At 42.8% G+C, this 26,682-nt stretch overlaps 1 protein-coding gene across 6 annotated transcripts in view; it reads right to left on the bottom strand.

Annotated features, from left to right (window-relative positions):
- LOC120059275 (cyclin-dependent kinase 11B-like) overlaps positions 1-26,682 on the bottom strand; it is a 31,190-nt gene that overhangs the window by 3,149 nt on the left and 1,359 nt on the right. For 2 of the 6 annotated variants that reach the window (XM_039008199.1, XM_039008198.1), the window contains 16 exons: positions 26,127-26,266; positions 25,795-25,973; positions 18,703-18,853; positions 7,813-7,991; positions 7,539-7,667; positions 7,294-7,389; positions 5,824-5,937; positions 5,628-5,702; positions 5,234-5,439; positions 3,657-3,747; positions 3,460-3,581; positions 3,109-3,214; positions 2,824-2,945; positions 2,484-2,591; positions 1,907-2,023; positions 1,290-1,438 (listed from right to left, as the gene is read on the bottom strand). In XM_039008199.1, coding sequence (XP_038864127.1) covers positions 1,290-1,438; positions 1,907-2,023; positions 2,484-2,591; positions 2,824-2,945; positions 3,109-3,214; positions 3,460-3,581; positions 3,657-3,747; positions 5,234-5,439; positions 5,628-5,702; positions 5,824-5,937; positions 7,294-7,389; positions 7,539-7,667; positions 7,813-7,991; positions 18,703-18,853; positions 25,795-25,973; positions 26,127-26,266 — 2,084 coding nt within the window. The remainder of the gene's footprint in view (positions 1-1,289; positions 1,439-1,906; positions 2,024-2,483; positions 2,592-2,823; positions 2,946-3,108; positions 3,215-3,459; positions 3,582-3,656; positions 3,748-5,233; positions 5,440-5,627; positions 5,703-5,823; positions 5,938-7,293; positions 7,390-7,538; positions 7,668-7,812; positions 7,992-18,702; positions 18,854-25,794; positions 25,974-26,126; positions 26,267-26,682) is intronic. The other 4 variants (XM_039008201.1, XM_039008200.1, XM_039008202.1 and 1 more) reach the window with 4 other exon arrangements.

Here is a 26,682-nt window from a genome sequence, read left to right as displayed (position 1 = left end):
CAGACTGTCCGCAATAGGCTCAGAGAGGCTGGATTGAAGGCTTGTAGGCCTGTTGTAAGGCAGGTCCTCACCAGACATCACCGGCAACAATGTCGCCTATGGGCACAAACCCACCGCTGCTGGACCAGACAGGACTGGCAAAAAGTGCTCTTCACTGACGAGTTGCGGTTTTGTCTCACCAGGGGTGATGGTCGGATTTGTGTTTATCGTCGAAGGAATGAGCGTTACACGGAGGCCTGACCTCGGGAGCGGGATCGATTTGGAGGTGGAGGGTCCGTCATGGTCTGGGGCGGTGTGTCACAGCATCATCGGACTGAGCTTGTTGTCATTGCAGGCAATCTTAACCCTGTGCGTTATAGGGAAGACATCCTCCTCCCTCATGTGGTACCCTTCCTGCAGGCTCATCCTTACATGACCCTCCAGCATGACAATGCCACCAGTCATACTGCTCGTTCTGTGCGTGATTTCCTGCAAGACAGGAATGTCAGTGTTCTGCCATGGCCAGCGAAGATCTCAATCCCAATGAGCACGTCTGGGACCTGTTGGATCGGAGGGTGAGGGCTAGGGCCATTCCCCCCAGAAATGTCCAGGAACTTGCAAGTGCCTTGGTGGAAGAATGGGGTAACAACTCACAACAGGAACTGGCAAATCTGGTGACGTCCATGAGGAGATGCACTGCAGTGGTGTGGCCACCAGCTGCATTGACTGTTACTTTCGATTTTGACCAACCCTTTGTTCAGGGACACATTATTCCATTTATGTTAGTCACACGTCTGTGGAACTTGTTCAGTTTGTCTCAGTTGAATCTTATGTTCATACAAATATTTATGTTAGGTTTGCTGAATATAAACGCAGTGAGAGGATGTTTATTTTTTTGCTGAGTTTAGTCTTCATCTCATATAATCACACAAGGTAAGTTAAAGCAACAAGGCTGACAACGCAATCTTAAGCCTAGTCTTGTGGCTGAAGGACCGACATCCTCCAGTCCAAACATGAGACGGCTAGCAGCCACTGGCCAGGGGTCATTGCACTTCCTGGGTCATTATACTGAAGACATTCCACTGCACTGATGTCAACATTCACCCAAAAGATGACAAACTTATGTATAGCAACACTTGGCAAACATTTCATTCTTGCTAGTATTTAGAGAGTACATTTTTAGATTACACTTTCATGGCATTGTTCATTGAGTCCAGTGGTTTTGTATTAAATCTTCTCAACTGAGATTTTCTAAGAACCAAAGCTTGTTTGTCTGAGAAATGTAACAGATATGGGTAGATTAGACGTACTTGTTCATGAGGTCGAAGCCCTGGTCTGAAAGCAGGGCTCCGAAGCGCTTGCGCAAGTTGTTGTAGGGGTACTCTGTAAAAGTCATCTTCTTCACAGCAGGGAGCTCGTTGTAGCCTGGCCAAATCTTCTCGCTGGGTGACCCAAGGTCCTGATAAGAACATGCGTCAACACACAGACACATGGAGTTAATGTTTTATGTGTGGGCTGGAGATCCCCACTATGTCTGGTATGTTAGGAACTGATGGGGGGGGGGGGGGGGAGTACTGGAGCACAGTCAAGACCACAGCTTTTAATCTGAGTTTTACAGTTTAGCCCAGTCACACAACCGCCACAGACAAGTCTGTTACGTCACCATGTCTATCTAAAAGAGACTGGGTCACTGAACTGCAGTCCCTCTTTGGAAAATACATTGTGTAGTCAAATCAAATCCATTTAATCTGACTACATCCTATTCCTAACTCTGCCACCTTGTGGGGAGATCATAAAACTGGAAAACCCACAAAAACATGTGGTAGCTGTCAAGAATGCACGCAGATGTAAGAGTGGAGTATATAAAGTGCTTTTACTTTCCAAACAGTATGAAGTAAAATGTACTTTTTGATACAAATTTGCTAACCTTAAATATCTTGTTAATTTGGTCAATTTCTGATTTTCCAGGGAAGAGAGGTTTCTGGGTAAGGAGCTCTCCAAATATGCAGCCTACAGACCACATGTCCACAGCTGTGGAGTACTCCTGTGGAGAGAGAAACACACACTCGCTAAAACCACAGTATTCTAAGTAACAGACAGCACCGCATGAGTCTGGGTTGGAGTGTTTAGTCTGGGCGAGGACAAGCTTTGACTTGGTAGTGGTGCTGTGTGTATGTAGTCTTAGGCTATGTTTAGAACTACAGACTTCGACACTATTGGAAGGCATACAAAGTATGTGTTGTGTTGTCTGGATGCGGTAATGTTCACACTCAGGTAGCGGTTTAGAATGGCACTGTTTTGACTGGAGAGGGTCTTTGATGACTGAAGTTTCTTGAGATGTTTTGACTCAAGGCAGAGTTTTGAATGCAGGTGTCTCTACTGTGGCTATGTCGCTCACAAGACATTGATTCACGGTCAGTTTTGCATAACATCCCACAAATGGTAATTGTTAGGATTTGGGGAGGTTAAACAGATTCTAGATCTGTGCTTAGGTCCTGACTCACTTTGGCTCCCAGCAGCAGTTCTGGAGAACGGTACCACAGGGTCACCACCACAGGGGTGTAGGGCTTCAGGGGAGAACCATACTCACGGGCTAGACCAAAGTCCCCCACCTAGAACAGCACAACAAAGAACAAACATTACAAAAATGCCCAAGACGCAAGCATTCACGCACATTCAAGTCATTATTCTTTGTCATTAATAAGTCTAGAGCGTTGTATTTCTTCATCTGAGCCATGGATGATCTAATCCTTATCTGAAGTTCCCAACCCACAGCAGTTTTAATATTATTATAATGGAATATAATACATCATACATATATAATACAACAGGGCATTATTACACCTTGAGGATCCCCTTGTGGCTGAGCAGCAGGTTAGAGGTCTTCAGGTCGCGGTGGAGGATCCAGTTGTCGTGGAGATGGCGGACGCCTCGCAGCAGCTGGATCATCAGGGTCTTCACTTCGCCTGAGGCCGACAAAAAAGAGGAAGTGGAAAAGAGACATGAGCTCATAAGCTTACATTAAAACAATTCTCTTACGCTAACCTAGCCAAAATACATGGGAAAATGGCTGGAGGACATAAGTGTACTGTATTTTTTTGCAACTCAAACTGAATCCCACAACATTACCTGGGAGAAAAGGCTGTTTCATGGTCTCCATCAAGCTTTTCAGGTCGTGCTCCACGTAATTCATCACAATGTAGATCTTGTCCATGTTGCTTCCAACGACGATTTCCTAACATGAGAGAAAGGATGAGTTTAGCTGGTACTAGTATTCCTTTTTTTCTTTTTAACAGCCATTATATTATGTCAATTTGTTTAACACTTTTGGCTACTATGCATTGTATGAAAGGCGCTACACAAAATGTATTTCAAAATAATATATTATTGAGGGGGGAGTTCCTCTGAGTCAGTTGTGTGCTGCTCACCATAGAAATAAACATTTATGATATTTTCAATGTGTATTTCTATGCACCTCACCCTGACAGTGACGATGTTGGGGTGCTGGGCCTTCAGAATGGTGTTGATCTCTCTCAGAGACGTGATGGGGAAACCTTCTTTCTCCTTCTCCATCTTCAGACGCTTTAAGGCCACAATCTCATCTAGAAGAGAAAGGCCTGTTTTTGAGTGTCTGTCCAGGGATGGATCGGAAGTCAATTGCAAGGTAGCCCACATACCTGTCTTTTTGTCCTTGGCCCGATACACCACGCCGTAGGTCCCTTCCTCGATACGATTCAGACACTGGAACTCCTCGACACTGCGACAGCCCTGAAAATGACATGAAACCAATGCCAATCAATATGTGTCCATATGATTTGCGTGTGTGTGTACAGGCCTGAGTCAAATACGTATTACTTTTCTGTCAAGCACTTGATTTCGTCTGCCAGGTGAGAGCATTTCTTGAAATATTCCATTGTACCAGGCAAGCTATGTCCAGGTTCATACACATTTTGAAAGACGGAATTTCTTGAGTTATCCATGACTTTTAACCACATTTCCATGACCAACAATTGCCGCCATCTATGTAAGCGCAACGTGGTAGACACGTGGAGGCTGCTCTTCGATCTCATGTACCATATCCTGTCGTTATGCAAGGCACTTAAGCCCCCACAAAGTAGACTACCTGTAAGGCAACTGTATAAAACATGTGGTCAACCCTCAGTCTGGAGAGCTACTAGCTGTGCGGGCTTTTGATAAAGCCCTGCTCAAACACATCAGAGACAGTTTTTCAAGGTCCGGTTGAGCAGATCATTTAAAATGTGGTTTGTTAGAAGGCTACTGGAATAAAAGCCTGCATAAATACGAGCTATCGTGGATGATGGCTGACCACCCTTGACGTATAAAATTGCAACATTAAAACCGAATACGTTTTATACCTTTTGAAATAATTTGCTAATTTAATATATCAAACAACAAATGGCTATGGTAGGCTACAATTATTTTTATTCAGCTGAAGCAAGCCCACAAATTGTCTTCAGGAAATGTACCTTTTCTAGTTTAGTCATATTTACCATAGAATTGTTTACATTTCAGGCTATTGAGTTGCAATGTCCCATACATTGGATGGCCAAATAAACTGGAAGTATCTACAAATCAAGTTGAAGCCAAATAATCCAAAATAAAGGCTACATCTAACTGAATCTGAACTAATAAAATGGCGAAGTGAATCTTTCGTTTCATGAAAATAGTTTAAATGAATAATTTAAAAAAGTAAATCAACTTTGTATGGCCTTATTCGTGAGTGTTGGGACATCACATGAGGAAAACATGAATGCATGCTAATAATAGCTAAACAGATAACTAGAGGGTACAAGATATGTTTTGAATTGGCAAACTAGTTATTAGTCTGTTCTCTATCATATTTTATAGACTAGGCCTACCTTCTGCCTCAATGTCCGACTGTCTCTCTCTCATTGAGCAACGGCCGACTCCTCACGCACACATGCAGGTGATGCTCGCAAACAGACTCGCTCAAGTGTCATTCTGAATCTGGCTGATGTGTTGATTTTTTATTTGATTGGTAAAATATTGATATGATGAAAAATGATGATATTAATTTCCATAACTTTTCGGGTTTGATCCTTTTCCAAAACTTTTCCAGGCCTGGAAAAAACCATTTAAACATTTCATGACTTTTCCAGGATTTGAATAATGACCGTACGAACTCTGTAGGTCAAGTGCACCTCAGGCATTTGAAATAAAATAAAAAGGTATTTGACCCAGGTGTGGTGTGCTGCCAGACAGATGGACAGACCTGTAGAGCTGGCAGGTACTTGGGCAGCTCCTTTTTTAGCTCCACGGGGGAGATGGGGGGAGAGTCGGGGATGTAGTTTTCCTCAGGCTCAGGGGTGGCTGAGTGGGAGTGAGACACAGACTGGGGGGTCACGTCTCCATCCCCTGCCTCCTCTTCCTCTTCCTCTCCACTTTCCTCAGTATCGTGGTCAAATCGTGACTCTGGCACTGTGAGGGTTAATGAGGAGGCAGTTATAACTTACAGAAACAAGACAAAATCGCATCTAGAAGCAGCTGGTTGAGAGTTAGACCTTTTCCGATAAAAAAGCTTCAAGAAAACGAACTTTACTCTCAGACATGACAATAACACCTGTTCAAATGACTGCCACCAGACAAATGGTGTGTGAAATGCCTACCTGGGGGAATATGGTTGCCGTTCTCTCTCTCTTCCTCAAACTCTTCCTCAGACTGCTCGTCTTCACTCACCACACCTGAAACACAGACAATGGGTGGGTCAGAGCCGTGTCACTGTGACAACACTGTAATTGTACTAAGTGATAAAACAAGCGCGCACACACACACAAGCAACAGAAGTAGAGTAATTCAGCAGACCTGCAGTCTGGTCAGATTCTCCTGAGCCTGATTCCTCGTTCTCTCCCTCGCTCAGGCTGCTAGATCCATCTTCAACGCCATTACCCTCCTCATCGTCAGAGCCCGACCCTGAGCCTAGGGAAGAGAAGTCCACTCAATGTCACCTCCAAACAACCCACAAAAACTGATAACACAAGAAGATGTCTGGATTGTAAATACAGTATTGTTAAAGTAATTTAAATGTTGACAGATAACGATGAAATAATTCCACTCTGTAACATTATAACTGTATGAAATTGATTAGAATCATACATTTATTATCTGATGGGTTTGTTTAGGGGTAGTCAGTAAAAGTATAATTAATGATGTGTGTAGTTTGTCAGAATTAGGGTAAAACAATATATCTTTATAGTATCTTAAACACAGACTGTCTGAGCAAAATTGGGTGCCGACCTTGCTAGGGCCCTCAGAGATTTGGGAGAGGGCAGTGAGTACTCCCTAATCTTGAGGGAGGACAGGGAGTGCTTCCCACGGTCTCCCTAATCTTTGTCGGCTGGGTAGTGATACAGTATGTGCGTAGGATACCTACTGTTTGTGTGTGAATGTAAGTGCGTAAGGAGCCAGTATAAAATGAATCGTTTTATACAACTGTTATGAATTTTATGAATAATGACTAAATGATGTATACATTTAACGTAGAACTATAACTAACTGAATTCTACCCTGTTTTTCTATATTGATAAATAATGTTAGTTCATAAGAAAGAGGTTATGTAGCATGTACCTGGAAAGAGAGGAATGTATGTGTGTGCCTAAAGAAAACAAAGTGGATCATTAAACTATGTTTGAACCAACCCGGCTATAACTGGGGAGATAAGATAGGACAGGGAGAGCCCCTCCAGATTTCCCATATCTGGAGGGGACTGGAACTGTCAGCTGAGTGGCAATAAACTGTGGTGAGACTCCAGGAGAAAGAGAGAGAATCCAAATATTAGTGTGTATGTATGTGCGTAGGTTAAGAGAATATTATAAAAGGAACGTTTTTGTATATGCACAGCAGAGCTCTCGTAAATAAACATTCTGACAATTGTAGACTGGCCTCGGTCTGTTTCATTTCAATAAGAACCTTACAAATTCTTAGTAACAGACAGAGTAGTTTAATTGAAGTTCAGTTTATGAACATTGAGAACAAAATTATCGTAACAACAACGGACTAGGGCTCTCGTGAATAAACATTTTGACTATCATAGCTGGGCCCCCGTCTGTTTCATTCAACCAGAATCTTACAAATTCTGGGTTGCAGACTGAGTAGTTTAATTGAAGTGGTTTATGAACATTGAGAACATAATTCTCGTAACAAGTATCAATAACAGTTACAACTCTGTTAAGGATTAAACATCAGTAGAAGTGTAATGTTTTCATAACTTTTTTGTGATGCCATCTGTTGTGGGGTATGTTGCAACCTTGAGTGAGTGTGTGTGTGTCTACCTACCTAAGGAGGACTCTCCTGTGCTGGTCTTCCTCTCACTGTCACTGATGTCCTGAAGGTCAGAGAGAAGGTCCTTGTCCTCTGGCTTCTCATCTTTCACTGTTGGACCACAAACAAAACAAAATGAGCATCCCTAATCACACAGAAAAATTATAGTTAAGTAAATTGAATGAAATCAATTACTAAGTCTTGACACCAATTCTACCAAAGCAAAATTATGTAAAACCATCTTGATTGGACAGTCTCACCACCAGTTCTACGTGGCTCGCTGCTGTGCTCCGGTCGGTCCTGGGGAGCCTGGTTGGGACTGCGGCTGCGGTGGCTCTGTTTGGGCTTGTCCCCGTACTCATCGGGCAGCGCACGGTGGTGGGACGGAACTGTCAGAGAACGGACAAGACATTTCGCTTCCCGTCACCAACAGCGCATCCTTACATATATCAAAATACTTACATTCACGTACACGCTAAGGCTGTAAACTCTAACCCTACACGTGTGCGCAAATGCGTGTGTGTGAACCCTGACCTTCTCGGCGCCCCTCACGCTCTTTGCGGCGCTCCTCTGCCCTCCTCTCTCTCTCCTTCTGCTCGCGCTGCTCCTTCTGCTGCTGCTCACGGAGCTTGCGGTCCCTCTCGCGCTGGCGCTCCACCTGCTCCAACCTGTCCCTGTAGTCCGGGGAAGACGGGGGAATCCTGTCAGGAGCTCTCCAGAAACCCAAAAGCCACCCACCCCACACTGTTAATGTCTGATGCATGGAAGGGGAAGAGTACAGTATACAGTGTGACAGGTAACTGCACGGTAAAAAATATGTCTGACCAGCATGTGACAGTTTGAGGATATGCACGTTTAAAGGTAGACTAAGATATGACATCATAAGCTAGGTTTCCACCCAATTTGCGACAGATTTTCAAGCAAATATTATAAAATAGTTTCCATCAGACGGACTTTGTTGCGAATAAAGGGCTACTGCACTTAGGTTTCCATGTACAGAAAAAAAAACATAAGTTTAACTTTTTAGGGATAGGGGGCAGCCTTTTCACTTTGGATGAATAGCGTGCCCAAAGTGAACTGCCTCCTACTCTGTCCCAGATACTAATATATGCATATTATTATTACTATTGGATAGAAAACACTCTGAAGTTTCTAAAACTATTTGAATGATGTCTGTGAGTATAACAGAACTCCTATGGCAGGCAAAAACCCAAACAGGAAGTGGAAATTCTGAGGCTGGTCAATTTTCAACTCATCGCCTATTGAAATGCCAGTGGGATATGGATCTGTTTGCACTTCCTACGCCTTCCACTAGATGTCAACAGTCTGTAGAACGTTGAATGAAGCTTCTACTGTGATGTTAGGCCGGATGGGGGCTGTTTGAGTCAGTGGTCTGGCAGAGAGCCAGGTCCTGGTCACGCGCATTCCAAATTATATCGACTTGCGTTCCATTAATTCTACAGACACAAAGGAATTCTCCGGTTGGAACGTTATTGAATATTTAGGATAACAACATTCTGAAGATTGATTCTATAGTTAGTTTGACAAGTTTATTCGACCTGTAATATAACTTTTTGAAGTTTTCGTCCGACGTTCGCCTGGACCTGCACAAGCGTTTGGATGTGTATTCTAAACGTGCTAACAAAAGTAGCTACTTGGACATAAATAATGGACATTATCGAACAAAACATCAATTTATTGTGGAACTAGGATTCCTGGGAGTGCATTCTGATGAAGATCAAAGGTAAGGGAATATTTATCATGTAATTTCGTATTTCTGTTGACTCCAACATGGCGGAGAAATGTTGTTTCTATCTGAGCGCCGTCTCAGATTATTGCATGGTGTGCTTTTTCCGTAAAGGTTTTTTGAAATCTGACACAGCGGTTGCATTAAGAACAAGTGTATCTTTAATTCTATGTAAAACATGTATCTTTCATCAAAGTTTATGATGAGCATTTCTGTTATTTGATGTGGCTCTGCAATTTCTCCGGATATTTTGGAGGCATTTCTGAACATGGCGCTAATGTAAACTGAGATTTTTGGAAATAAATATGCAAATGATCAAACAAAACATACATGTATTATGTAACATGATGTCCTATGAATGTCATCTGATGAAGATCATCAAAGGTTAGTGATTCATTCTATCTCTATTTCTGCTTTTTGTGACTCCTATCTTTGGCTGGGAAAACGGCTGTGTGTTTTCTGGACTTGGCGGTGATCTAACATAATCATATATTGTGTTTTCGGTGTAAAGCATTTTTTATTATTATTATTATTTTTTTTTTTTTTTTTTTTTTTTAAATCGGACACGATGGGTAGATTAACAAGATGTTTATTTTTCATTTGCTGTATTGGACTTGTTAACCTGTTTGGGCTGCAGGGGCAGTATTGAGTAGCCGGATAAAAGGTGCCCATTTCAAACGGCCTCGTACTCAATTCTTGCTCGTACAATATGCATATTATTATTACTATTGGATAGAAAACACTCTCTAGTTTCTAAAACCGTTTGAATTATATCTGTGAGTAAAACAGAACTCATTTTGCAGCAAACTTCCTGACAGGAAGTGGAAAATCTGAAATCGATGCTCTGTTCTAGGGCCTGCCTATAAATGTCCTTGATATTTATTAGAATACATGCACTTCATACGTCTTCCACTAGATGTCGACAGGCAGTGAGAGAAGAAATGGAGTGAATAACTTGATCTGGGGTCGAATAAAAGCTCTCGGCATGACGTGTCACCAGTTTCCTGTTTTCTGGAGAGCGCGTGAAGGGACCTGGTTTTGCCTTCTGATAAGCTGTCGTTATAGACGACTAATATCTCCAGCTTTGATTTTATTTGATACATGTGACAATATCATCGTAAAGTACGTTTTTTCAATATAGTTTTATTAGATTATTGAATTTTTTTCGGGACGTTAGGCGTGTTGCGTTGTGTGCCTTTGTTCAGGAAGGAGAGCTTCGCGCCACTTTGCTAGCTTTCCGTGCTAATTGACTGGAGAAGAGGACATTCTAAATCCAAACAACGATTGTTCCCGACAAAGGACCCCCTGTACAACATTCTGATGAAAGATCATCAAAAGTAGGACCCATTTTATGATGCTATTTCATATATCTGTCGAACATGTGAAATAGTCGTTTGCGCCCAGATTTTGGGTACTCTCTCGCTATACCTAAGCTGGATGTCGTAATGAAGTTATTTTTAGAATTCTAACACGGCGATTGCATTAAGAACTAGTGTATCTATCATTTCCTATACAACATGTATTTTTTAGTAACGTTTATGTATAGTTATTTGGTCAGAATAGTTGAGTGCCATAAAAATATCCGCACATTCTGGGAAAAAGATGCTACGTTAGCACAATGTATAACCACTGATTTCAGCTCTAAATATGCACATTTTCGAACAAAACATAAGTGTATGTATAACCTGATGTTATAGGACTGTCATCTGATGAAGCTTATCAAGGTTAGTCAAAAATTATATATCTTTTGCTGGTTTATTCGCTATCGCTAACGTGCCTATTGCTGTCGCTAACGTGCCTTGATGAATGAATGCGGTAGTGTGGTAGGCTATTGTAGTAAGCTAATATAATGCTATATTGTGTATTCGCTGTAAAACACTTTAAAAAATCGGAAATATTGGCTGGATTCACAAGATGTTTGTCTTTAATTTTTATTTCCCGCGCTGCCTTTTCAGCGGAATATTGTCGAGGGGTCGTGTGTCCTAGAAATGTTAATGTGTTTTCATTGCGTTTTCCACAGATTTTTTGGTTGTCTCAAACTAACGATCGGGGTTTGATAATGTAACCAAAACAATCGCATTTGCGACAGTTTGTTTGATTTGACAGTGCAACATTTTTAATTGGTCGCAAGTTTTTTTTTTTTTTTACCTGGTCACGTTTTTATTTATTTTTATCATCATGATTTATTCAAACAGTAATGTACAATTGACCAAAAATAAACCAACTTGCTGAAGAGGCAACAATGGCACAGGAATGACCTTGTCGGTTTGTGTCAGGGCTTGACATACTGGGGAGGTTTTGGAAACCATATGGGCCAGTCAGACATTTGAAAATCAGACATTTCCTCTCAACCTGGTCTCATAGCATTTCGTATTATTTTATAGGTGAATCTGAGACTCTCAATTTAGTATGATATGTTACGTTTTGTATGGTATGTATTAATTTCTGGATGTCCATCACCCATTTCGCATGATATGCTACGAATTCTAGCTAGGTGGCTAACATTTGCTAGACTAGTGGTTAGGGTTAAGTTTAGGAGTTAGGTTAAAAGTTAGGGGAATGGTTAGTTAAAAGGGTTAAGGTTAGTCTTAGGGATAGGGTTAGCTAACATGCTAAGTAGTTGCAAAGTAGCTAAAAGATAGAAATGATTGAAAAGTGGATACTTAGCTAAAATGCTAAAGCTGTCAGTGATAAGATTCGAACTCGCAACCTTAGGGTTGCTAGCCATTCGTGTTCTACGCCCAACCAATCACCAACGTTTCACCTTATACGGCCACCCATCCACCCACCACCAAACGTAACATATCCTACTAAATGCAGTGTCTCAGATTTATCAAATCAAATGATAGTCACATGCGCCAAATACTAAAGGTGTAGACCTTACAGTAAACTTACAAGCCCCTAACCAACAATGCAGCTTACATTTTTTTTTTTAAAGTAACAAGTTATTAAAGAGCAGCAGTAAAATAATAGCGAGTCAATGTGCGGGGGCACCGGTTAGTTGAGGTAATATGTACATGTAGAGTTATTAAAGTGACTATGCATAGATAACAGAGTAGCAGCGGTGTAAAGGGGGAGGGGTGCAAAGCAAATAGTCTGGGTGGCCATTTGATTAGATGTTCAGGAGTCTTATGGCTTGGGGGTAGAAGCTGTTTAGAAGCCTCTGGACCTAGACTTGGCGCTCCGCTACCGCTTGCCGTGTGGTAGCAGAGAGAACAGTCTATGACCAGGGTGGCTGGAGTTTGACAGTTTTTAGAGAATTCCTCTGACACCACCTGGTATAGAGGTCCTGGACGGTAGGAACCTTGGCCCCAGTGATCTACTGGGCCGTACTCTCTACCCTCTGTAGTGCCTTGCGGTTGAAAGCCGAGCAGTTGCCCTACCAGGCAGTGATGCAACCAGTCAGAATGCTCTCGATGGTGCAGCTGTAAAACCTTGAGGATCTCAGGACCCATGCCAAATTTTTTCAGTCTCCTGAGGGGGAATAGGTTTTGTCGTGCCCTCTTCATGACTGTCTGGGTGTGCTTGGACCATGTTAGTTTGTTGGTGATTTGGACACCAAAGAACTTGAAGCTCTCAACCTGCTCCACTACAGCCCCATCGATTAGAATGGGGGCGTTCTCGGTCATCTTTTTCCTGTAGTCTAGAATCATCTCCTTTGTCTTGATCACGTTGAGGGAGAGGTTGTTGTCCTGGCACCACACGGCCAGGTCTCTGACCTCCTCCCTATAGGTTGTCTCATCGTTGTCCAGGCTGTTGTGTCACCGGCAAACTTAATGGTGGTGTTGGAGTCGTGCCTGGCCGTGCAGTCATGAGTGAACAGGGAGTACAGGAGGGGACTGAGCACGCACCCGAGGGGCCCCTGTGTTGAGGATCAGCGTGGCAGATGTGTTGTTACCTACCCTTACCACCTGGGGGCGTCCCGTCAGGAAGTCCAGGATCCAGTTGCAGAGGGAGGTGTTAAGTCACAGTGTCCTTAGCTTAGTGATGAGCTTTGAGGGCAATATGGTGTTGAACGCTGAGCTGTAGTCAATGAATTGCATTCTCACATAGGTGTTCCTTTCGTCCAGGTGGGAAAAGGAAGTGTGGACTGCGGAGTGTACACGTCCAGGTAATCCGTCTGGCCCTGAGGCATTGTGAATGTTGACCTGTTTGAAGGTCTTACATCGGCTGCGGAGAGCGTGATCACACTGTCTTCTGGAACAGCTGGTGCTCTCATGCATGTTTCAGTTTTATTTGCTTTGACGCGAGCATAGAAGTAGTTTAGCTCGTCTGGTAGGCTCGTGTCACTGGGCAGCTCTCGGCTGTGCTTCCCTTTGTAGTCTAATGGTTTGCAAGCCTTGCCACATCCAACGAGCGTCAGAGCTGGTGTAGTATGATTCAATCTTAGTCCTGTATTGAGGCTTTGCCTGTTTGATGGTTCGTCGGAGGGCATTGCGGGATTTCTTATTAGCTTCAAGGTTAAAATCCCGCTCCTTGAAAGCGGCAGCTCTATCCTTTAGCTCAGTGCAGATGTTGCCTGTAATCCATGGCTTCTGGTTGAGGTATGTACGTACGGTCACTGTTGGGACGACGTCATCGATGCACTTATTGATGAAGCCCAATGACTGATGTGGTGTACTACTCAATGCCATCGGAGGAATCCCGGAACATATTCCAGTCTGTGCTAGCAAAACAGTCCTGCAGTTGAACATCTGCTTCATCTGACCACTTGATCGAGACACTGCTGCTTCCTGCTTTAATTTTTGCTTGTAAGCAGGAATAAGGAGGATAGAATTTGGGTCAGATTTCCCAAATGGAGAGTGAGGGAGAGCTTTGTATGCGTCTCTGTGTGGAGTAAAAGGTGGTCCGGAGTTTTTCCCCTCTGTTGTACATTTAACATGCTGATAGAAATTTGGTAAGACGAATGTAAGTTTCCCTGCATTAAAGTCCCCGGCTACTAGGAGTGCTGCCTCTGGGTGAGTGTCTTCCTGTTTTCTTATGTCGGAATTCAGCACTTTTAGTGCAGTCTTAGTGCCACATCAGTCTGTGGTGATATGTAGACAGCAACGACAAATACAGATGAAAACTCTCTAGGTAGATAGTGTAGTCTACACATGAGATACTCTACCTCAGGCAAGCAAAAGCTTGAGACTTCCTTAGATATTTTGCACCAGCTGTTATTTACAAAAATACATAGTCCGCCACCCCTTGTCTTACCAGACCTGCTGTTCTATCCTGCCGATACAGCGTATAACAAGCCAGATGTATGTTGATAATGTCGTCTTTCAGCCACGACTCCGTGAAGCATAACCACTAATGTACAGAATAATACGAAATACTCAGACCAGATTGTCCCTTTAGTCGTTGGTCCTTGAAGTAATTGAAGTTGGCAGCTGATTTAGAAGTTCTACTGCTCCAATATATTAATGCCATGATTTAATTTCTGACCAGTTTTTAAAGAGTTGTAAGCGCTTTTGTTTGTTTCCCGTCTTTTCAATTGAAAGGTGTTGTGCTTGTCTGTTGCGGTAAAGCCATGTGCGGTTATTATGAGCAAGACAAAAGTGAATGTTGGCTTCAAATTGGTTTTTCATACAAAACAGTGGAAAACACTGGAAAATCTGTGCACTTTGTGTAGCCGTTAGCGATGCTAATCATTTTTGGGTAGATGGAAAGGTAATTAAAAAGTTAACTACAAAGTAGCCTATGCCTACCCAGCAGAATCATGATTATTTGCATCAATGCAGTGGCCATTTGTTTTTGAAAACTCCATCACAAGTTTGCTACAGAAACACAGTTAGCCAAACAACTGTCTGGATAGGTGCGCAACTGAATTAAAGGCTAACTACACTAACAAACCTACATTTCTCCAATTTTACCCAGACCTCCAAATGTTTCCCCTGATGTGGTTTAAGAACTATTGTGGAGTGAGAAAAGCAAAATGTTTATTTTGTTGTTTTGATATTAGAAAGTGTGATTGAGAAAAAACCTGGAAAGAACAGAGGGAAATCAGTCCTCTCCTGCTGTTCTTTTTGTGTGTGCTATGGTATTGTTTTGGTATTAAGTATAATTATTTTTACGTTCTGCCCTCTAGAGGATGTTGCAGGAAGGAACACATGGCACACTCAAATCGCTGCAAAGAAACCACTAATATTTATTTAATTTAACTAGGCAAGTCAGTTAAGAACAAATTCTTATTTACAATGACGGCCTAACCCGGCCAAACACTAACGAAAGCTGGGCCAATTGTGCGCAGCCCTATGGGATTCCAAATCACAGCCCGATAAAGGACACCAATAACAAGAGACTTGCTTGGGCCAAGAAACATGAGCAACGGTCATTATATCGGTGGAAATCTGTCCTTTGCTCTGATGAGTCCAAATTTGAGATTTCTGGTTCCAACCGCCGTGTCTTTGTGAGACGCAGAGTAAGTGACCGGATGATCTCTGCATATGTGGTTACCACCGTGAAGCATGGAGGTGGTGTGATGGTGCTTTTCTGGTGACACTGTCTGTGATTTATTTAGAATTCAAGGCACACTTAACCAGCATGGCTACCACAGCATTCTGCTGAGATACGCCAACTCATCTGGTTTGCGCTTAGTTTTTCAACAGGACAACGGCCAAACACACCTCTAGACTGTGTAAGGGTTATTTGACCAAGAAAGAGAGTGATGGAGTGCTGCATCAGATGACTTGGCCTCCACAATCACCCGACCTTAACCCAATTGAGATGGTTTGGGATGAGTTGGACCACAGAGTAAAGGAAAAGCAGCCAACAAATGCTCAGCATATGTGGTAACTCCTTCAAAACTGTTGGAAAAGCATTCCAGGTGTAGCTGGTTGAGAGAATGACAAGAGTGTGCAAAGCTGTCCTCAAGGTTAAGGGTGGATACTTTGAAGAATCTAAAATCTAAAATATATTTTGATTTGATGTTTTCACTATTATTCTACAACGTAGAAAAAAGTAAAAATAAAGAAAAACCCTTGAATGAGTAGGTCTGTCCAAACATTTGACCGGTACTGTACAGTCGTGGCCAAAAGTTGAGAATGACACAAACATTAATTTTCACAAAGTTTGCTGCTTCAGTGTCTTCAGATATTTTTGTCAGATGTTACTATGGAATACTGAACTATAATTACAAGCATTTCATAAGTGTCAAAAGCTTTTATTGACAATTACATGAAGTTGATGCAAAGAGTCAATATTTGCAGTGTTGACCCTTCTTTTTCAAGACCTCTGCAATCCGCCCTGGCATGCTGTCAATTAACTTCTGGGCCACATCCTGACTGAAGGCAGCCCATTCTTCCATAATCAATGCTTGGAGTTTGCCAGAATTTGTGGGTTGTTTATTTGTCCATCTGCCTCTTGAGGATTGACCACAAGTTCTCAATGGGATTAAGGTCTGGGGAGTTTCCTGGACATGGACCCAAAATATCCATGTTTTGTTCCCCGAGCCACTTAGTTTTCACTTTTGCCTTATGGCAAGGTGCTCCATCATGGTGGAAAAGGCATTGTTCATCACAAAACTGTTCCTGGAAGGTTGGGAGAAGTTGCTCTCAGAGGATGTGTTGGTACCATTCTTTATTCATGGCTGTGATGTTAGGCAAAATTGTGAGTGAGCCCACTCCCTTGGCTGAGAAGCAACCCCACACATGAATGGTCTCAGGATGCTTTACTGTTGGCATGACACAGGACTGATGGTAGCGCTCACCTTGTCTTCTCCGGACAAGCTTTTTTCCGTGTGCCCCAAACAATCGGAAAGGGGATTTATCAGAGAAAATGACTTTACCCCAGTCCTCAGCAGTCTAATCCCTGTACCTTTTGCAGAATATCAGTCTGTCCCTGATGTTTTTCCTGGAGAGAAGTGGCTTTTTTGCTGCCCTTCTTGACACCAGGCCATCCTCCAAAAGTCTTTGTCTCACTGTGCATGCAGATGCACTCACACCTGCCTGCTGCCATTCCTGAGCAAGCTCTGTACTGGTGGTGCCCCGATTCCGCAGCTGAATCAACTTTAGGAGACGGTCCTGGCGCTTGCTGGACTTTCTTGGGCGCCCTGAAGCCTTCTTCACAACAATTGAATCGCTCTCCTTGAAGTTCTTGATGATCCGATAAATGGTTGATTTAGGTGCAATCTTACTGGCAGCAATATCCTTGCCTGTGAAGCCCTTTTCATGCAAAGCAATGATGATGGCACGTGTTTCCTTGCAGGTAATCATGGTTGAGAGGAAGAACAATGATTCCAAGCACCACCCTCCTTTTGAAGCTTCCAGTCTGTTATTCGAACTCAATCAGCATGACAGAGTGATCTCCAGCCTTGTCCTCGTCAACACTCACACCTGTGTTAACGAGATTATCACTGACATGATGTCAGCTGGTCCTTTGTGGCAGGGCTGAAATGCAGTGGAAATGTTTTTTGGGGATTCAGTTAATTTGCATGGCAAAGAGGGACTTTGCAATTAATTGCAATTCATCTGATCACTCTTCATAACATTCTGGAGTATATGCAAATTGCCATCATACAAACTGAGGCAGCAGACTTGGTAAACATTTATATTTGTGCCATTCTCAACTTTTGGCCACGACTGTATATGCCATATCTCACAACCTGGTGATGTAGCTCTTGCGCTACCTTTCCCTGAGTGAGAGAGGTTTGTATTTTGATAAAATAACCACGACGAGGTAAATTGTCTACCAACAATTGCGCAATAAATAATTTCCAATACAATTTGTTGCATAATTAATTTTACTGACACAAAAAGATCCCACTGTGTCAAACAAATTATTGAGATTTAGGAAATTGTACCGACACTCCATGTTTCCATCACAATTGCTGATTTAGTTTTTATTTAGCATGACTTTACTCGCATAAAAACTGTAGATGGAAATGTGGTTAGTGACAGTGGGGTCAAAAAGCATGAATAAAAATATGTTTTTTGGGGGGGGGGGGGGGGGGTTTATGCGCTTTAAAATGTTAAAATTGCCACACTCATGGGTCACATTCTGGTAGAAGTGTAGTTTGAGAGACCACAGAGACATTTCAATAACTTCATACCTTTGAACACAAGTGGTGATTATAAATGTTGATATTTCTTTGTTCTGTAGTATATATCTGCTAATACAAGCCACGCTAACATGCTGACTAAACCCTCTCCGTGCATGCGTCTATGTGTGCATGTTGATTTTTTTTCTATCCCCATCAGACGCTTTATTGACATGCAGGTTAAAATACCAAAACCAACTGCGAACCAACTATATTAATTTGGGATAAGGTCGAAACACAAATGAAACATGCATGGACATTATGCTAGCTATTTTGTCCTGGGAAATATATAAACATTGGGCTGTTATTTTACTTGGTCCTTTCTTTAGCTGGATCTTTGTGTGTTCTCCACTTTAATTTTTTCAATATTTCTTCCTCTTCTGTGGATTTTATACAGCGGTTGGCAACCAACAAAGTTGCATTACCACCACTAGTGGACTGTGGACCTCATTCATCTTTGAATCACCCACGTGGGTATATGCTCGTAAAAACCAATGAGAAATTGGGACTGGAAAGACTTGCAGCGTGTCAACCAATTTAAATTTAAGCGCCTGGCTACGCAGATGCCAGTTGACTCGCTCAAGCAGTTTGGATGAAATGGACAGTTTGGTCAGCATGTAATACAAATGTGTTTGTATGTGGTCACAGTAGTCACCTCTCTCTGCGGGATTGGGCTCTGGCCTGCTCCCTGCGTTTCTGCCTCTCCCAGTCTCGCCGGGCCTTGTCCTGCTCCTCCCACTGCCGCTTCCTGCGCTCACTCTCCCTGTCTTTGTCTTTGGGCCGCACATGTTTCCCTGCTGCTGCTACTGTGATAAAAACAAACACATGTAAAACAGTGCTACTAGGTGCTACATATGCATGCATACATACAGTTTAAAACCACAGAAAAACCAGTCCCTATTCAACTATCTACAGCAATACCATAGAGAAAGATGGAGGACTCATCCTTATATCTTTGCCATTATAGCATCTGTGACAGCATAGCAGGGCTGACCACATTTAGTGGACTGGTGGATAGGCTGTTGGTCGACCAAGATTTTTTTTGTCGAGCAGTCACAAATAGATCCCCCCCCCCATGAGACACCTGTCTGATTCTCACCGGTCTTCTGTGTACTAACCCATTGAGTAGGCTGCGGAGATGCAACCATCCAAGAAGGGAGTGTGGCTAAGATGCACAAGACATGTCTCTCTCCGGAATGTGCTCTGTTCCGCCACTTCGTGCACTTTCATTGTTTCATTGTGTAAATTGTTTGCCCTTTGATTGTTAGTGTTTATCAATTCCCCATTACATATACCTAAATGTAGGCTAATACACCAGTATTAGCCTACATTTACTGTTCATTTGCTTTATTTCTAATCTATACTGAACAAAAATATAAACGCAACAAGCAACAATTTCATTGATTTTACTGAGTTCATATGAGGAATTTAGTCAGTCAATTTAAATTCATTGGGCCCTAATCTACAGATTTCACATGACTAGAAAAACAGATATGCATCTGTTGGTCACAGATACCATGAAAAAAAAAAGTCCTCAGGATCTTGTCACGTTATTTTTGCGCATTCAAATTGCCATCGATAAAACGCAATTGTGTTCGTTGCCCGTAGCTTATACCTGCCCATACCATAAGCATACCACCAACTTGGGGGACTTTGTTAGCAACATTGACATCAGCAAACCGCTTGCCCACACAATATCATACACGTGGTCTGCAGTTGTGAGGCCGGTTGGACATACTGACAACTGTCAACAGTTTCATGAGCTAAAATAAAAGATCGCAGTAATGTTCTATATGCACAAAAAGCGTATTTCTCGAAAATGTTCTGCACAAATGTTTACATCTCTGTTAGCGGGGCTGTGCCCAAACAAAAAAAGAAACAAATTGTCGACCAAGAGACGTCGGTTCTTTTTAAACTTTTCTATATACAATGCATTCAGAAAGTATTCAGACCCCTTGACTTTTTCCACATTGTTACTTTACAGCCTTATTCCAAAATGTATTAAATAAATGATTTCCCTCATCAATCTACACATAATAACCCATAATGACAAAAAAAACCAGGTAAATTATTTTGCCAAATTTATATAAAAAACAAAACAGAAATACCTTAATAAGTATTCAGACCCTTTTATGAGACACAAAATTGAGGTCAGGTACATCCTGGGGGAGAAGGGCATTGGTCAGGGAGGTGACCAAGAACCAGATGGTCACTGACAGAGTTCCTCTGTGGAGATGGGAGAACCTTCCAGAAGGACAACCATCTCCGCAGCCTTCCACCAATCAGGCCTTTACGGTAGAGCAGCCAGACGGAAGCCACTCCTCAGTATGAAGCACGACAGCCAGCTTGGACTTTGCCAAAAGGCACCTAAAGGACAGACCATGAGAAGCTAGTACAAAGTATAGAGAGATCCTTGATGAAAACCTGCTCCAGAGCACTCAGGACCTCAGACTGGGGTGAATATTCACCTTCCAGCAGGACAACGACCTTAAGCACACAGCAAAGAAAACGCAGGAGTGGCTTCGAGACAAGTCTTTGAATGTCCTCAAGAGGCCCAGCCAGAGCTCGGACTTGAACCTGATCAAACATCTCTGGAGACCTGAAAATAGCTGTGCTGCGACACTCCCCATCCAACCTGATAGTGCTTGAGAGGATCTGCAGAGAATGGGAGAAATTCCCCAAATACAGGTGTGCCAAGCTTGTAGCGTCTTACTGAGGCTGTAATCGCTGCCTAAGGTGCTTCAACAAAGTACTGAGTAAAGGGTCTGAATACTTACGTAAATGTAATAATTCAGTTTTTTATTTTTAATACATTTCTAAAAACCTGTTTTTGCTTTGTCATTATGGGGTATTGTGTGGAGATAGAGGATAAAACAATTTAATCCATTTTATAATAAGGCTGTAACGTAACAAACTGTGGAAAACTTTAAGGGGTCTGAATACTTTCCGAATGCATTGTAGACACATCCTATGTTTTAATCAAATAAACTATTTGCACTGAGCTTGTCTTATGCTTTAAGCTAACTGTTGGATGAAATAATTAAGACACACAAATGACCGCAATTTACTTGATTGTGCCGCCTGCCTCAGACTTGCTGTGCTGTGTTAAAAAGAAAAGACAGAGTGACTGTGTGACTAGCACCCGTTACCCCTCTCCTCCCTGCTGCAGCAACCACCACAGAACACGTGTGTATAGTGCTGTCCATGTTGCTGAAGCTGCAACATAATTACAGCCATTTCTGACATAAAAGTTGTTACCGAAATCCCTAATTTGTTTTGGGAAAACATTCCCTACTCCCTCAACCCTGGAGAACAGTTGACTAAATGGGGTGTGCCCTAACTGTTCATGAGCAGTTCTTTGCCAAGATAATCCATCCACCCGACAGGTGTGGCATATCAAGAAGCTGATTAAACAGCACTATCTTTACACAGACGCACCTTGTGCTGGGGACAATAAAAGGCCGCTCCAAAATGTGTAGTTTTGTCACAACATAATACCACAGATGTCTCATGTTTTGAGGGAGGGCGCAATCGGTATGCTAAATGCAGGAACGTCCACCAGAGCTGTTGCCAGAGAATTTAATGTTAATTTCTCTACCATAAGCCGCCTCCGATGTCGTTTTAGAGAATTTGGCAGTACGTCCAACCGGCCTCACAACCACCAGGTGAGTGGTTTGCAGATGTCAACGTTGTGAACAGAGTGCCCCATGTAGTCAGTGGGGTTTTGGTATGGGCAGGCATAAGCTATGGACAATGAACAATTGCATTTTATTGATGGGATTTTGAATTCACAGAGATACCGTGACGAGATCATGAGGCCCATTGTCATGCCATTCATCTGTACACAATTCCTGGAAGCAGAACATTTCCCAGTTCTTCCATGGCCTGCATACTCACCACACGTCACCCATTGAGCATGTTTGGGATGCTCTGGATCAACACGTACGATAGCAGGTTCCAGTCCCCGCCAATATTGAGCAACTTTGCACAGCCATTGAAGAGGAGTGGGACAATATTCCACAGGCCACAATCAACAGCCTGATCAACTCTATGCGAAGGAGATGTGTCGAGCTACATGAGGCAAATGGTGGTCACACCAGATACTGACTGGTATTCTGATCCACGCCTCCACATTTTCTTTTGAAGGTACACTACATGACCAAAAGTAAAAGGACACCTGCTCGCTGAACATCTCAGTCCAAAATTATGGGCATTAATATGGAGTTGAGCCCCCCGCCCCCTCTGCTATAACAGCTTACACTCTTCGAGGAAGGATTCCACTAGATGTTCTAACATTGCTGCGAGGGACTTGCTTCCATTCAGCCACAAGAGCATTAGTGAGGTCGGGCACTGTTGGGCGATTAGGCCTGTCTCGAAATCGGCGTTCCAATTAATTGCCAAAGGTGTTTGATGGTGTTGAGGTCAGGGCTCTGTGCAGGCCAGTCATGTTCTTCCACACGAATATTGACAAACCATTTCTGTACCGACCTCGCTTTGTGCATAGGGGAATTGTCATGCTGAAACAGGAAAGAACCTTCCTCAAACTGTTGCCACAAAGTTGCCTTGGAGGGGATGGCTGCTGTTTTACGGGCTCCTAACCAACAACTATTTTGTTTGTAACTTATTTTGTACATAATGTTGCTGCTACCGTCTCTTATGACCAAAAAGAGCTTCTGGACATCAAAACAGCGACTACTCACCTCGAAATGGACAAAGATTTTTTTCTTTAATGAGTCTGATGCGAAGGATATAGTGCTTCCCCAAGACCAGGCCCAAATCCCCATCATTCGCGTGAAGAAAAGACGGAAATACAGGGGGTGGAGGTCAGACACTTTACTCAGTACTTTGTTGAAGCACCTTTGACAGTGATTACAGCCTCGAGTCTTATTTAGTATGACGCTAAAAGCTTGGCACCCATTCTTCGCCGCAGATCCTATCAAGCTCTGTCAGGTTGGCTGGGGAGCGGTGCTGCACAGCTATTTTCAGGTCTCTCCAGAGATGTTCGATCGGGTGCCTTGTGAGAATTAGTCAGCGAGTGCGTAAACCACCTTTACCATCCGCTCTATTAGCTACGTGCTTCAGCACTTGCCGGTCCCGTTTTGTGAGCTTCTGTGACCTAACAGTTTGCGGCTGAGCCGTTGATGCTCCTAGACGTTTCCAGTTCACAATAACAGCACTAACAGTTGACCAGGGCAGCAGTAGCAGTGCAGACATTTTACGAACTTGTTGGAAAGGTGGCATCCTATGACAGTGCCACATTGAAAGTCACCGAGCTCTTCAGTAAGGCCAATATACTGTCAATGTTCATATTTGGAGATTGCATGGCTGTGTGCTCGATTTATACACCTGTCAGCAACAGGTCGGTGAAATAGCCGAATCGACTAATTTTAAGGGCTGAATACATACACTATATATACACAAAAGTATCTGTGACAAACAGATTCATATCTGTATTCCTAGTCATGTGAAATCCATAGATTAGGGCCTAATATTTTTTTTTCAATTGACTAATTTCCTCATATGAACTGTAACTCAGTAAAATCTTTGAAATTGTTGCCTGTTAAGTTTATATTTTGGGTCAGTATAACGTTTTCTTCACCTCAAACAGCAAGTAAAACAAAGTATGTTTTTAGAATCCATTGAGAATGCCAATAGTTCTCTCCCTTTCGATAACCATTCAATACGAAAGAGAAACATGTAATGCTCTGATCCAATGGAAACTTAAAATACATGATTACGTCTTATCCCTTGCACAAATAGCCTACAGCTGTGTCTGTCCCAAGCTCACTGGTGCTCGAAACTTAAGGCCCAGAATATTTCATACAATGCTGCAAGTTTGCTAGTGCAAGCTTCAGTTGATACAATGTTTCAAGTTTGTTGCAGACAGGCCATGTGTAGCCAATGTGATTTATAGCAGACTTAATTTCATCAGGATATTTTCTACCTGCAGGCTACAATGTTTTTATTGGCTGGCTTTATTTGAGCTACTTTTACACTTACAGTGCATGCGGAAATGATTCAGACCCTTTTACTTTTTCCACATTTTGTTACGTTACAGCCTTATTCTAAAATTGATTAAATTGTTTTCCCCCCTCATCAATCTACACACAATACCCCATTGTGACAAAGCAAAAACAGATTGACATTTTTGCAAATGTATTAAAGATTTAAAAAATTAATAAAATGGAAATATCACATTACATAAGTATTCAGACCGTTTACTCAGTACTTTGAAGCACTGTTGACAGTGATTACAGACTCAAGTCTTATTTGGTATGACGCTACAAGCTTGACACACCTGTATTTTGGGAGTTTCTCCTATTCTTCGCTGAAGATCCTCTCAAGCTCTGTCAGGTTGGCTGGGGAGCGGCGCTGCACAGCTATGTCCAGTTCTCTCCAGAGACGTTCGATCTGGTTCAAGTCCGGGCTCTGGCTGGGCCACTCAAGGACATTCAGAGACTTGCCCGTGAGCCACTGCTGCGTTGTCTTGGCTGTGTGCTTAGGGTTGCGGTTCTGTTGGAAGGTGAACCTTCACCCCAGTCTGAGGTCCTGAGCGCTCTGGAGCAGGTTTTCGTCAAGGATCTCTGTACTTTGCTTCGTTCATCTTTCCCTTGATCCGGACTACTCTCCCAGTCCCTGAAAAAACATCCCCACAGCATACTGCTGCCACCACCATGCTTCATGGTGTCAGGTTTCCTCCAGAAGTGACCCTTCGCATTCAGGCCAAAGAGTCCTTTAAGAGCTGTGGGTTCTGTCTGGCCACTCTACCATAAAGTCCTGATTGGTAGAGTGCTACAGAGATAGTTGTCCTTTTGGAAGGTTCTATTTCCAAAGAGGAACTCTGGAGCTCTGTCAGAGTGACCATTGGGTTCTTGGTCACCTCCCTGACCAAGGCCCTTCTCCCCCGATTGCTCAGTTTGGCCGGGCGGCCAGCTCTAGGAAGAGTATTGGTGGTTCCAAACTTCTTCCATTTAAGAATGATGGAGGCCACTGTGTTCTTGGGGACCTTCAATGCCGCAGACATTTTTTGGTACCCTTCCCTAGATCTGTGCCTTGACACAATCTTGTCGTCTCGCAGCCCTACAGACAATTCCTTCGACCTCATGGCTTGGTTTTCGCTCTGACCTGCACTGTCAACTGTGGGGACCTTATATAGACAGGTGTGCGCCTTTCCAAATCCTGTCCAATCAATTGAATTTACAACATGTGGACTCCAATGAAGTTGTAGAAACATCTCAAGGATGATCAATGGAAACAGGATGCACCTGAGATCAATGTTGAGTCTCATAGAAAAGGGTCTGAATACTTATGTAAATAAGGTATTTCTGTCTTTAACACATTTGCAAAAATATCTAAAAACCTGTTTTTGCTTTGTCATTATGGGGTATTTAATCAATTTTAGAATAAGTCTGTAACGCGACAAAATGTGGAAGGGAAAGGGTCTGAATAGGTTCCGAATGCAGTGTATACATAGGGTGTCTATGTATGGAAAAATACACGGTTAAACATTTTGACCAATCCAATCTTAGAAAAGACAACTTTTGGCCGTCCAATTTTTTTTGTTGTTGCTGGGGCCAGCCCCATTGAGGCTACAACCCATAGGAATCCCCACATAGTTGACTACTTTAAAATGGCGGAAGCATGGTGGAAGCCCTCAATGGCACTGACCATGCTAAAAAGACCTTTTAGCCACTAGAGTTGTCTATAATTCTCTATGAGCAATACACATCCCAGGATGGCAATGTACCTCCTTCAGCAGAGTGACTGCGACGGCGTCTCTTGTCCTTTCTCTTCTCCTCCTTTCTGTGGTGAGATTTGTCTTTCCTGGCCATTTGCTGGGGAGGCTTTATTGCCAGCGATTCATCCTCTTCTCCCCTGGAATTGGGAAGACTGTCTAGTGCCAACGACTCAACAAACAGGCTGCCCCTGTGCATAGCAGGGTCGCGTTCAGTTAGGACAAAAATGGGAGAAAATGTATTCAAAAGGGATAAGTTCAGTTTTTAAAGACGTTTTCTCCAGTATCTGGCCCTCCTGAACGTAACCCCAATTCCCACGGCTCTTTTTCCGTATCCCCTTTACCTGTCCTCTGTGGAGTCTTCCCGTATGTACGGGGAATTCCGGATTGTTATTTCCATTTTTTTATCCCGTAGTTCTCCTTCCTCCGGAGTGTTTCGTTTGGCTTCCCGATCATCCGTCTGTGGACCAGGGCACGGAACGCACTGGACAAAACATGGGACAGGGACATTATAATGTTCTAAAAAAAATTATACGTGGTACGGTAAACAACAATGATTGATTGCACATAAGGTAAGATAATGATAAAGTTTGAGGCACTAGTTCAAGGACAGATCTAGTCTGTGTAATACATTTAGATACACAATAATGTCAAAGTGATAAACAGCATCCTCTGATGGGGAGAGAAACAATTATGTCCTAAATCAACACCTTAGCCTATAATCAGGTGGAGATCAGAGCTGATCGGATATGTGTAAGCAATATGGCCAACCTTTCACCTAGTTTATCAGGGGGCAAAGTTGAGCCATTTCCACATTCCTTATCCCAATCTCTTCTCAGATCTCCCCAAGTGTATAGTTGGTACTAGGGCATTGTTTTCCTCGAGTACCCCCAACAGTAC

This window comes from Salvelinus namaycush, chromosome 14, assembly GCF_016432855.1.
Source record: "Salvelinus namaycush isolate Seneca chromosome 14, SaNama_1.0, whole genome shotgun sequence".
Classification (NCBI taxonomy): Eukaryota; Metazoa; Chordata; class Actinopteri; order Salmoniformes; family Salmonidae; genus Salvelinus; species Salvelinus namaycush.
Note: the sequence above shows the minus strand (reverse complement) of the source record. Positions and strands in the feature narration are given on the sequence as shown.